This window comes from Pinus tabuliformis, chromosome Q (assembly GCF_031772625.1).
Source record: "Pinus tabuliformis cultivar Carrire ecotype Pingquan chromosome Q, CPIR1, whole genome shotgun sequence".
Lineage (NCBI taxonomy): Eukaryota > Viridiplantae > Streptophyta > Pinopsida > Pinales > Pinaceae > Pinus > Pinus tabuliformis.
Genome location: NC_142296.1, coordinates 525,464,678 through 525,476,818, shown reverse-complemented (window position 1 = coordinate 525,476,818; position 12,141 = coordinate 525,464,678). Strand labels below are relative to the sequence as shown.

Sequence of the window (12,141 nt, the reverse complement as noted above, 5' to 3'; positions counted from 1 at the left end):
CACAAGTCATAGTCACCAAAAACACTTTGCATGTTGCCAGTAAGTAGAGCACCCTCATAATATGAATCCCTGATCAACTCCTCGAAAGACTGCCCTACTGAAAAACCAATCTCATGTACTTCAAGAGCGGACTCCTAAAGATACAATCCAACCCCTGTGGAGAATATTCTTTGCCTGCATGAGCCCTCCATGGTCTCGTCCTACTGATCGCCCAGGCACACTAGCGAAGTACCACATGTCACCAGTGAATCACTAGGGAGTGAAATGCTCTCCATAAGACTAAAACCTAATGGAAAATCTGAATGACCTCCCCCTATAGAAACATTCATACATGAGGGTAACTGAACTCCCAAGTCTTATGATGCCAGGATCCCATACCCATTGCAAAAGGAAACTATCATACTAACACTGCGACACTCTAATCATAATCGGTTTCCCATCATGCTCATACTGCATCCTCCTCTCCTGCAACTCTTGGCCATAATATTAGTGGTAACCAAAGCTATGGCCACCTTGCACAACCAACTTGACAATGCCAGAGCCTACCACTCTATGGCTAGCCTCGACCCTGAGCAACAACAGGGGAATTTGCCTTGCCACGTGGTGAAGGGCTCAACAACTCTCCATCTATGAGCTAGATCACTCTTTGTCATGAATCTCATATCTAAACCTTATGTGTAGTCAATATATAGACTCCATATACCCTGAATCAATCTAGTGCTTGCTAAACCACCTTGCTTTTTCCAGATCACACAATGAACTATGTTATCTAGCCTCTTGAAGGTGTCCCCAAATATTGCCCAGAGCCTACGAGCCCTCCTATAAAATAGGTCTACATCTGTTGCGTCTTGCGCTCAAGCAATGCTTCGATATGTCCTGTTGAAGGTATGTCATGCAATCCTCTAATGACCATGCATAGGCTACCTTTGTAGTAGATCATGCCATCCCTAAGCCTGCACTCGCCAACTCACGCACCAACCACACACCTTAGCTAGAAAGCCTCTCTCTTGATGTTGTGTGTCTCATCCAATTATCTGAGATGAGTGTCTCGCATATTGCTACTTGTGATGAGAGCATCGAGGAACAACAACCGACTCCTCTAGTACTATAAGCAATAGGGAAGAGAAGTAGGTGTGTGAGTCCCTATGAGGATAATCAAGAGATGCTCATTCGTCTCCTCGTTGATCTTGAGTAAACTACACCTAATGGCATGCCTGAGGTCCCTATCAAGAGGTCTCCATAAAAGCAACATTCCCAAATCCCATGGTGTGGTACAATACACTACTGCATGCAACCACGTATCCCTAAACTCCTTTGCAAGAGGTTTTTGAAAAAATAGGCAAAAATTCAGCAAAATTTAAAAAGTACAAAAATCTTCATTTTTTTTTAAATTAGCATCCAAAGTATCCACAACATCAGATAAATGCATTGCCACACAAATATGAAAAGAAATTTAATATATAAGATGTATAAGAAGTCTAATGCTACATCACATATCAACAGTGAATTTAGGCAGCAGGAAAAGAGAGATGGAAGAGAAAATGGTGCCTCCTCACTGAAAAACTTCAAACAAATAATGTCATTCACCTGTTTTTACAACTCTCCAAATCCCCAAAAGTGGGGGGCCTGCGCATGCATAGCTGTTGTTAGATGGCTATTGTAAGTGAGGTAAACAGCCATAAAATACCACATAACAGCCATAAATATTGCTGGAACTATCACTAAGTAGGGGGTCAATCTTCTCGATAAATAAGCAAACTCATGCAACTCCCCTGAATTCTATTAATAATTCATGAAATGTTGACTTAACTCAAAACAACTAAGCCACTTTCCCGCTGGAACTATCACTAAGTAGGGGGTCAATCTTCTCGATAAATAAGCAAACTCATGCAACTCCCCTGAATTCTATTAATAATTCATGAAATGTTGACTTAACTCAAAACAACTAAGCCACTTTCCCCAAATAAAATTTCTAAAATTAGTTGTCTCCCAAAAGAAATTCCCATCTGCCGTGCAAACAGATCCATGAGGTCATTCTGGGTAGAAATAATCTTCTCCTAGTCCCACAATTTTCCAAAATTAGCAAAAAGGAATGAATTGATCTAGGTGCCATTCTTTTCAAAACATAATTATGAGTCATCCATTGAAAATAGAGGTAGAGTCATTAAAACCCAATTTTAGCAAATTGCTAAAAATACTCAAGAAGGTGCCCAGGGTTTTCTGGATCTGGATGAGATAATGCCAGATTGATTGCCGCATGTCACACTGAAAAGCTTCCACTTTCTTAGTTCCAATCAGTGCCAAACTACTCACTGAAACTAGGAGTATGGTGCCCCTCGTGAAAAATGGCACTATAGACATACCAGAATTATAGACCATCATACGAGCCATGAAACCCTAATTGCTTAAAATGGCAGTGTCTTGCATGATACTTGGAAAAGCTCATCGGCATCATACGCTCACAAGGATCCCAATATGTGATCAACAATGACATGCAGACCTCCAAATTCGGTCTCCTAGAAAAGAAGAAAAACTACCAAAATAACAACTTTCCCTAATGAACATGCGCCTAAAATGCCTTGATCTGTGTCAAACCTAACGAACCTGTCACTGAATACCAACATGATGAAAGTCAATTGGATCTTAACCCTCCAGTTGCACAGGAAAATCTAGGGGTTGACATGCTTTAAAATACTAAAGGTGGTGTCGTAAATGTGCTAACATTCACATTGCATTCAATATCCATAAAAATGAACATTTCCAATTTGCAAAATTAAAAATATTTAAAAAAAATGTTATATATATATATATATATATATATATATATAAAATCGAACTAATTAATTGCAAGTCTAAATAGGTTGACTCATACGCGAGGACCAGAACTTAGGTTGATTATGTTAATAGATTCATTGAGAAGTTCTGGAATTAATCATGTAACTAATTGTATATTTTGTAATACTTAAGCCGAAGATGTCCATTTTCCATTTCCTTATAACATGTTCAAGAGTTAATTTGTTACAGTTGGATAAATATTACTTTGGAGTTTAAAACTACAGTCACAAGTGCCACAGGAATTATTGGACTTCAGAATGTTATTATATCCAATATTGTAGTTTTTCACTCTCTCTAGTTTCTCATCTTCAATGAATTTTGTGGAAGAAATTTTATATAAAAAACCAAAACGGAGAAGAGAGATCTATTTTGACATAAGATAGATTTGTTGACCTGGTCGTTGTGATTGTATTAGAAGTTTATCTGATTGTAAGCTATCATGAGAAACAGTTCCATCTGGCAGCACTGATATATCTTTTTTCAGCTTTTCTTTCGGCAAAAGAGGCTCCTTCAGTTGTCCATCTGTCAACAATACAAACTATTAGTTATGGATTTATAATAACTCTAATATATATATGAGTTTCACAAATAAACTGTTATTTTTAAGTCATTTTGGCATGAAAGTCATCATATTTGCATTTTCCATCTTTCCTCAAACCTACTATGTAAATCAAATCCAAGATGTGCTACATTGACCCACATCTTGCATCTACATATTTAGAGTTAGCTTGAACGGAAAGAAGAAAAATCTGTAAAGATCATAAATAATAAGATATATAAAGAGGAACTTTATAAATAGAAATTTTCATTTCGATATGGAATCTGTATACGTTCAAAGAATCTTGAAAACTGGGTTCTAACAACATGAACAACAAAAACTATAGTTCACAATTGATGTTAACTTATGTATGAAAATAAATAAAAAAAATGTAAGTTTCGTGAGTGAAAGATGGCTAGAGCAGACACAAGAAGCCTACGAATTAAATAAGTGAATAATGCATAAAAATCATATTAGTAAATAATAGAAACGAAGGTAGTCAAGGATACTCCAGATGGATAATAGAATGTACAATGCTTTATGGTTCAAAAGATGAAGATTTTAAAGCAAAGAGAAGATGAATCAATTATATCTATGATGATAGACCATCAAATCTATTAAATACAATGTAATAATAACAAACAAAAAATAGTGGAGTTTTGTGAAAAGAAATGGATTTTCTTTTACCATACTTGACATTTTCCATAATATATTATTATCTTTTGATATCATCTTCATTCCTTGGATTAACTAACATTGGTTCAATGGGATTTGGCACTCTCTTATCCATATTTTTGAGTTTGGCCGAAAAAACATTTCCCTAGAGATTGATGCAAATAAAAGAATGAAAAACATAAGATGGCCACATTGAAAGACAAATAAAAGTTAAAGTGCAAAAGATGGCCGAGACATAATTTAGAATGTGGGCAAAATCCTAGCATGAGCTCTACTGTACTCATTATCTATCACCCGGTCCCTGAGCACTTGATGCTATATTTAATCAAAATGAACTCTTGCATGTCCTAACCCTAATGAGAGAGAAAGTGCCTCAACTTAAGAGGTAAAACAAATGCGAAAGCATAAAAAGCAAGCTTTGATCCTTGAGATATGCACCAAAATAAAAAGAATTGTAAGAAAAAAGTAAAAGACGCACCAAAGGGGTGGAAAAAGCAAACCGAGAAGAGTAACTCATGCCTCCATGATTGCTCCCTCCAGAATGTCTATACACTTAATATGTGAACTCCCATTAGCTGATCCCCTAACCGTAGCACTTGACCATGAAGTCCTTCCCCTCCATTGCCACATGTTTCCACTAACATATATGGATTGAAGGAATGACCTTGGAAATGCCACCTCCCCTTGGGGCTTGGAACCACATCCGATGCCAACCCTGTAAAGGTAGGGAACACTTTTACAGGACTTGGTCTAGTTAGATATTTGAAGGTGATCTTGGTTTGAGATATTGATATGCCCTTAACACTTAATTATGGTCCACTTAGATGCATTTATGATCTTAGTCTCTAATGAATGATTGTTTTCACTTAAGTTTGAGTTGGTTTTGTCATGTGTCCCAGAGCACCAAAGGCCTTGAGGGAACCTTATTGCACATGTTGCCCGTGCCATACATTACATATTCAGAAAGCATGATGACTTAACAAATGCAACATTGCCCACATATAACAGAGCATTGGGCACTTTAATGACCTAAGCAATTGATGCATATCCCAAAGCACCACCAGAAGCCAAAACATTGAGCATATCTTGCTTAGCATGGAGGATTCTTGATGATGTACTAGTAGACCCAACATGCCCCAAGTTGGACTTGACACTACTTGATGGGTATGCCATGATCTAGGGCCTGTTATCGCTCAAACTAGCAGGGGGTCCTAAAGGGGCACTTAGGTCAAGAGCAATGATGAATCTTGTTGATTTGGGGTAGCATCATATGTGCTCTAGGCCTCAAATTTCGCAGGGAGGCATGGGCACATACATTCCAAAGAACCCAAAACCATTTTTGGAGATTCCACCCAGAGACGATTATATTAAAATAATTAATATTTTTAATGGGGTTCCTAAGTCTAAACTTAGGAAAATTAAAATATTAATAGGTATTAATCTAATTGTGGGTGAAACTTCTAGAAAAAGACAGAGATCAAGTCAAAATGATATGAGCCTTTGATTAGGAGTTAATCTAGGTCGTTGGTTGTCTGACAGGAAGATATAAGAAGGGGCTTGAGAGTAATCCAGCAATTCCAACGCTGAGCCAAAGGGGCTGACGCAGAGCCACACAGAGGCAGAATTTATAGAGGGAATTCGAGTTTCAAAAGCCGGGAGCTGAAGTGTGAGATCGAGAGGCAGAAATCGAATCTCCTCGACAGCAAATCGACCAACCAAAGGAGTGACGCAATCCCCAGAGAGCTTGACGTTAGGCTGGCGCATTCAATGTGCAAAGGCAACCAAAAAAGATAGGGGAAATCAGTCTAGGGTTGGATCAATCAGGATTTCGAGTGATAGTGTGAGGTAACCTCACAATTCTTTCTGCCAGTATTTCTCTCTGTAACTGAATAACCATGTGAGATATTCAGAGATGTATTCTGAATTCGCAACTGCTTAATAATAATAAACCCTTAGAATTGTTGCACCAGTTTTCTCGCATTGGGTTTTTCCGGGGACATTTGTCCAAAAATAACAGTGTCTATTGTGTTGTATTTTTTTTCTTGCTGAGTATCTTGTTTTTACTTATAATTTAATTAAGTGAAGGCTGCAGTAGTACTTACTTTGATATTTACCGTAGAACACAGTAAATAACTTACATGGATTAACAAGTAGGAGAAGTAACATAAGTTTGTTGTAATAGGGATTCCTGTTGTGGAATTTTCACAAAGCTAAAGCCCACTGCCACCCAACGAAAACTTCCTACTCTTTACGGACTTTCACCGATGGGAGGAGACCCTTTTCCTAGGAGAGACTCAAGAGTGGGACTTGCTTGCTTTTTAAGCAAGGTGCAAGGTTCTCTAAGATATGGGAATAGCGATTTGAGGGCTTGGCTTAGGGGATGTGACTTGTAAAGGTGCTTCCTAACCCTAAAATCCTTGTTGAACTTGGTTTCCCAAGTGGTTTTTGAAGAGTTGACTTTGACAAGATATGGGTCCACATAGGACCAAGTGGACCCAAGTTAGGTTAAGAGGAAGGAGTTCAACAACTAATGATAGAATTAACCTAAACAAGGAAGAGAAAGGGATCAAAGAGGTGATTTTTACTTAAAGGTGCAAAATGATCCCAATGAGGAACTAACCTAGGAAACCCTAGGGCAAAAACCAATCTCGAGGCTAGGGCTTGGGATATCTCACAACCCCACCGTTAGAATTCCCTCAAATTTGGAGGAGGCCTAAGAGACACACCAACGAAGTAGAGGCCAAGAGATCGAAGTTTTTCTATGGGTGGTTTGTCAAGAAAATGATGCCTAATTATCCCTAATGTGGATAGACCTAGAATAAAGAAGGAGAGATGACAAAAAATGGTTCTAAGTGATCACCTTATGGTAGACCAGTGCCTAATCCTTTGGGACATTGAAGTCAAGAAGAATATGAGAATGGACTTCGTTTCTGGGTTAAGGAGGTTTCAAGAACAACTTCGCTTGTCATTAGGGCAAAAGAGAGTGATCTTGAAAGCTTTTATACTTCGTTTTGCAAGGTAAGATGGCTTGTCAAGATAAATTCAGTCATAGAATTATCCCTAGGAGAATTCGTTCACCATACATGGCCCATACATAAAGAGATGCTATATATAAGCATAATCCAACAATTCTGCAGTAAATGCATGCAACAATTAGCCCTAGTATAGCAAAAATCTCATCATCAATGCATGTGGCAAAGTAAAAGAATAAAGAGCATTAAATTTGTACTTACATGTAAGAGAATATATCCAACCATCAATAAACTTGCCAATTGAGAAGCTTCAAGATAAGAAAACATAATCCATACATCAAAATTCATCCATGCTCCAAAGTTTCATCCACCAAGAAGGAATAGTGAAAATCTCAAGAGAGATACAAGTCCAAACCAAGTGATGATGCTAAAACGAATCCTCATCACTTATATTTATACACTTCTAATGAGTTCGATTTAGCTACTTGGGCCTACATTAGCCCCTAAAATAAAATAATGTGCAAAACAACTAACTTTTGGAAACAAGCCCACCAAACTAGCTCACAAACAAAAGAATAAGCCTCTCAAGAGGTCGAATGATCAATAATATGTCGTTGGGCCTTCTATGAAGTCTGATGAAGTCCATAAGTGTCACAATGATGAATATAACTCCCAAAAGTAGTGGACAAGGAGTTGGCCCCTTGTTCTCCAAATAATAAACCTATGGTGCTCCCAATGGGTGTGAGGGCACACAAGTAACCTCATGTGCCTCCAAGTAGGTTGAAGATGCATGTAGACCATTTGTAAGGGCTCATATGATGGGGTAAGTGATGTCACATCAACATACAAGTCCTCGGTCATCTGCCAAGTGTATGGTACAACTGTGCGGTCCGCTAGGCATGGTGACCCAGGGGCATCTTCCTCATCCAATAGGTGAATCTCGAGAAATATCTGAACATCTCTGGGGATCCATGGAATGTTGTCTACTGTTGTGGAGATCCATGGCTCACAACACACAGCCCTATATGTGACAATGCATCCCTCAGGAGGGTTAGGACATCGTATAGGGAGACCAAACCCAAAATGGAGACCATCTGCAATCCTACATAAGATCCAATGCGTCCCCTAGCCTTCCAGTACAACAAGTCATCAAAGGAAATCGAGTTAAAGAGCTTACAAACCATGGACAATAGGTGGGCACTTCATAATGGCATGCCCTTCCATAGTGGGCTTTGGCATGTGCTAATGTCTCCAAGCTCCAAATGGGGTTAACCAAGTATCCTACTAGGTGGTTTCTACCTTTAAAGGGCCTATGATGTCAAAGGTACACCCTTCAAAGGGTGGTGGCATGTGATAAAGAGATGAATGGGGTACAGAATGAAAAGGGGCAGCCTTGGGCCACATGTTGGGGTACTAGGGCAGCTAGCAAAAGGGAAGCTCACACTTGGGCATATAATGTATAGGAGGGAGCGATCGTGGTACATGAGCTGCCCCAGCCTTGATTTTTCCACCCTTATTTATATGTCTTTTTCCTTTTGTGATTTTTCTTTGATTAACTGCTCTGGGCTCAAAGCATAACAACATGATGTGTAAGGTATAGCAATGGATACCCCCTTTAGGGTAGAGTGGTTCATTTCCCACCAAGGGTTGGGACAATCATGGGTTCCTGAATGATAAAGGAGACTCATCTAGGACCTGTATGAACCAGGGTGATGGCCATGTTAATGGGGTAGAGCTCATGTATTGGCTTTTGCCCACGTGCTAAATGTGTTTGTCCCGACCATCTTTTGCATTTTGTGGTACATTTTCCTGTTGAATGTGCCCAATGATGCTTTTACTTTTCTTTTCAGCTACTTCAACCTCTGGGGCATCATTCCAGGCCCGACCCAAGGTGTGGGCACAGGGAGGGGAAAGGCTAACCCTATGTGGACCTAGGTGGGAGGAATGATGAATGGGACTATAATGAGTAGAAGGGGAGTGAAATATGTGGATGAGGGTGCGAGACCACGCAACCAAAATCAGGGTTTCCCATGAAGTACCATCCCTAAAGCCCAAAGGTTAGTAAAAGAGATCCCACGGGACTAGGGTCCAAGGTTAACATCCAAAAGAGATCTAGGGGACAAGAGCACAAACCTCGCCCACCCTATCCGTCGAATCCCCCCATTAATTCATGCCCAAAAGTTTCCATGATAAGTAAACTACAATACTTAATTACCAAATGACAAGGCATACCTTCATGTTTGGGAGGCCCACCTTCAAACACACGACCACAGAAGATGGGTGAGGGACAACATGGTTGGCTCAGGTGGAAGAGAAATGGCACAACGATCTAGTTGGTCGCTGCAAGGGGTTGATGGCTGCCGACTGAGGACCATCTGAGAGAATTTTTCTCCTAGGGATATCACCCACAAAATGGTGGGTAACATCTGGCTCCAACTGAGACGTGATCTCTCGAAGAAGTGGATGAAGCATCTTGAACAGGAGGTTACGAGAACTCCAGCAATCTCTTGGTTATCGTAAACATGATACATGCACATATAATAGATGAAAAACACGGGGCAACATGCTTTCGCGACGTCTCATGATCGCACATGCTTGGATTAGACCCATAAAATCAACTCATAGAAGTAAAATGCATTTTTCAAATCTAAATGCAGCTAATCTATCATGAGAAGTATCATATGACAAGGTTGTGATGAGAGGGGAACGAAGGGTGAGGGAAGGAAGGAGTGCAAAAAATAGGTTTCCCATGGTGGTGGCCACATTGGAGAGGGGAGATTATGGAGCAATCATAATTGTGAGGATGTGTCCGGGGAGACAAAGAATAGTCAATGAGGGGCTCTCCCTTGACACTATAGTCAGAGTCGGAAGAACCTAGCACTGAAGAGAACGAGGGTCGAAGTGTTGCGTCGGCAACAAATCAAATCCCTAAAGGGATTGTGCACTCCAGGCCAAGAGGGCAAAGATTTTCAAGGAAGGTCTCTCTCTGAGTGAGTCAACAGAGAGGTAAGACTTCCGGATCGAATTTTGCCAGTGTCAGAGGGAGCAGCGCAGCAGCTTCAGCGAAGAGGTAGTTTTCTGGTGTGATGCAGTTTTCTACAGTAATCGTTGAGGCAAAAAATAGTTAGAAGGAAGAAGGGAGACACTGTTGAGGAAATTTCTTCCTCAGAGAATTCCTAGCCAAGGAATTCGATTTCTTTGTTACTGAGCAGCAGCGAAGAGGAGCAGATCTACTAACTCCAGCAGGGAGTGAGTGGCCAGCCCAGTGCTGACAAAGGAAAGAGGAAGCAGTTCAACGATTTCGTTGGCATAGATCGCAACCAGTGGGTTAAGAAATCAGGATCAATTGGATGGTGCATCCAACTATGTGATCTGGAAGGCAAGGATGTCATGCCTTTTGGACGAACATTTTCTCAAGATCTACCTCGACAGTGTGATAGCTGAGCCCGCGAATCCAGATCTGCTCAAAAAGTACAAGGGAGAGATGGCAAAGGCCAAGCGGATGGACCTCAGCGGAGTGAAGGATCATGTAGTTTGTCACATCTCAGGCAAAGGGACTGCCAAGGAGATGTGGGATGCCTTGTCCACGCTATATCAGGGATCTTCCGAGCAATGGAAAATGTACTTGGAGCAGAAGATGAGATCCACACAAATGCAGAAGGGGGAACGCATTGATCCATTCCTTACAAAGCTTCAAGAAATCCGAGACGAGTTGGCAGTTGTGGGGTCAACACCTCAGCCTACCGAGATGGTGAGGCTGGCACTAAACTCAGTGTCAGAAGAGTGGAAATTTGTCTAGAGCATCATGGCAGGGAGAAATTACCAGACTAGGAAGGAATGTGGGCCACTCTTCAACAAGAAGAGATGAGGAGGGACTTGGTCAAGTGTAACTTGATAGCAGCAGCAGCAGTGGGTCAAATCCCAAGGAGGAGAATGAGAATGCAGCCCTCGCATCTAAGGGGCAGCGGAAGAAGAAGAAGGGCATTTCAAATATCAAGTGCTTCCGGTGTGGTGAACTTGGTCACAATGCTACACAGTGTCCTCTTAAGAAGAAGGACAAGGATGAGAAGCATGATCCGAAGGCTGCATCCACACAGATCGAGGGGCAGGTATTAATCAAACTGAGGGTGAAACTTCTAGAAGAAGACAGAGATCGAGTCCAAATGATCTGAGCCATTGATTAGAATCTAATCTAGGTCGTTGATTACTCAACTGGAGGCTTATAAGAAGGACTTCGATGGGCATCTGGAAAATACATCGAGTGAGAGATCAAGAGATCGATTTCTCAAGAGAGCAGAACAACAGTTGCCGGAGAAGTGATCGAGGTGATTTCTTGTAGTGAGGGGCATGTTCAGTTTCCAGAGGAAGTTTTCCTTATCTAGAGAGTACAAGGCAGAGACGGCAGAAAGACGTCTAGAGAGGCTGACGTAGGGCCACACAAAGCTACGCTATGGTAGCGCAGAGCTTCATTGGGAGACCAAAATTTTGCTGAACAGTCGGGATCTAGTGCTGGAGCCGGGGTGTGACACCGGGAGGCCAAAGGGCCGAAGTTTCTAGCCAGCGAAGGATCAAGAGGAGGTGCAACTCAGTTCCAGCACCAGTGATGTAGTGACTGCGTGGGTGTGATGCAGTATTGCGCAAAGGCAGTGCAAAGGCTCATCTCCAGCGCAGAGGTAGTGCTGGATCTTCCAATGACAGGGTCAGATCATACCACCACCTTTTTTCCCAGTTAAATCTCTGTATAGGATTGCTAATTTGGGCATCCAAAGAATTGTATTCAAAAACCACTGCTTAATAATACAAACCCTCAGTTGTTGCACCGATTTTCCCACATTGTGTTTTTCCAAGGACATTTGTCCAAAAACAACGGTGTCACTTGTGTTGTGTGTTTCCTCTTGCTCAGTTCTTATTTCCACATATGATATAATTTAAATAGTGGGCTGCAGTGTATTGCTTTCGATATTTACTGTAGAACACACTAAATAATTTGTTCATATATTTAACAAATGGAAGAAACTTAATCAGTTGTTGCAGTAGAAATTTGGGTCTTCCAAATTTTCACACACTTGGTATTATATGGCAAGGGAGGAGGGGATTTATTGAAGATGACTCAAAGTGATG

The 12,141-nt window shown here is 40.9% G+C and overlaps 1 protein-coding gene across 1 annotated transcript in view; it reads right to left on the bottom strand.

Moving 5' to 3' along the window:
- The window catches only part of LOC149220519 (uncharacterized), a 410,731-nt gene that overhangs the window by 182,253 nt on the left and 216,337 nt on the right, over positions 1–12,141 (bottom strand). Inside the window, exon 8 of the mRNA XM_089387129.1 lies at positions 3,229–3,357. Within this exon, the coding sequence (XP_089243255.1) occupies positions 3,229–3,357 (129 nt within the window). The remainder of the gene's footprint in view (positions 1–3,228; positions 3,358–12,141) is intronic.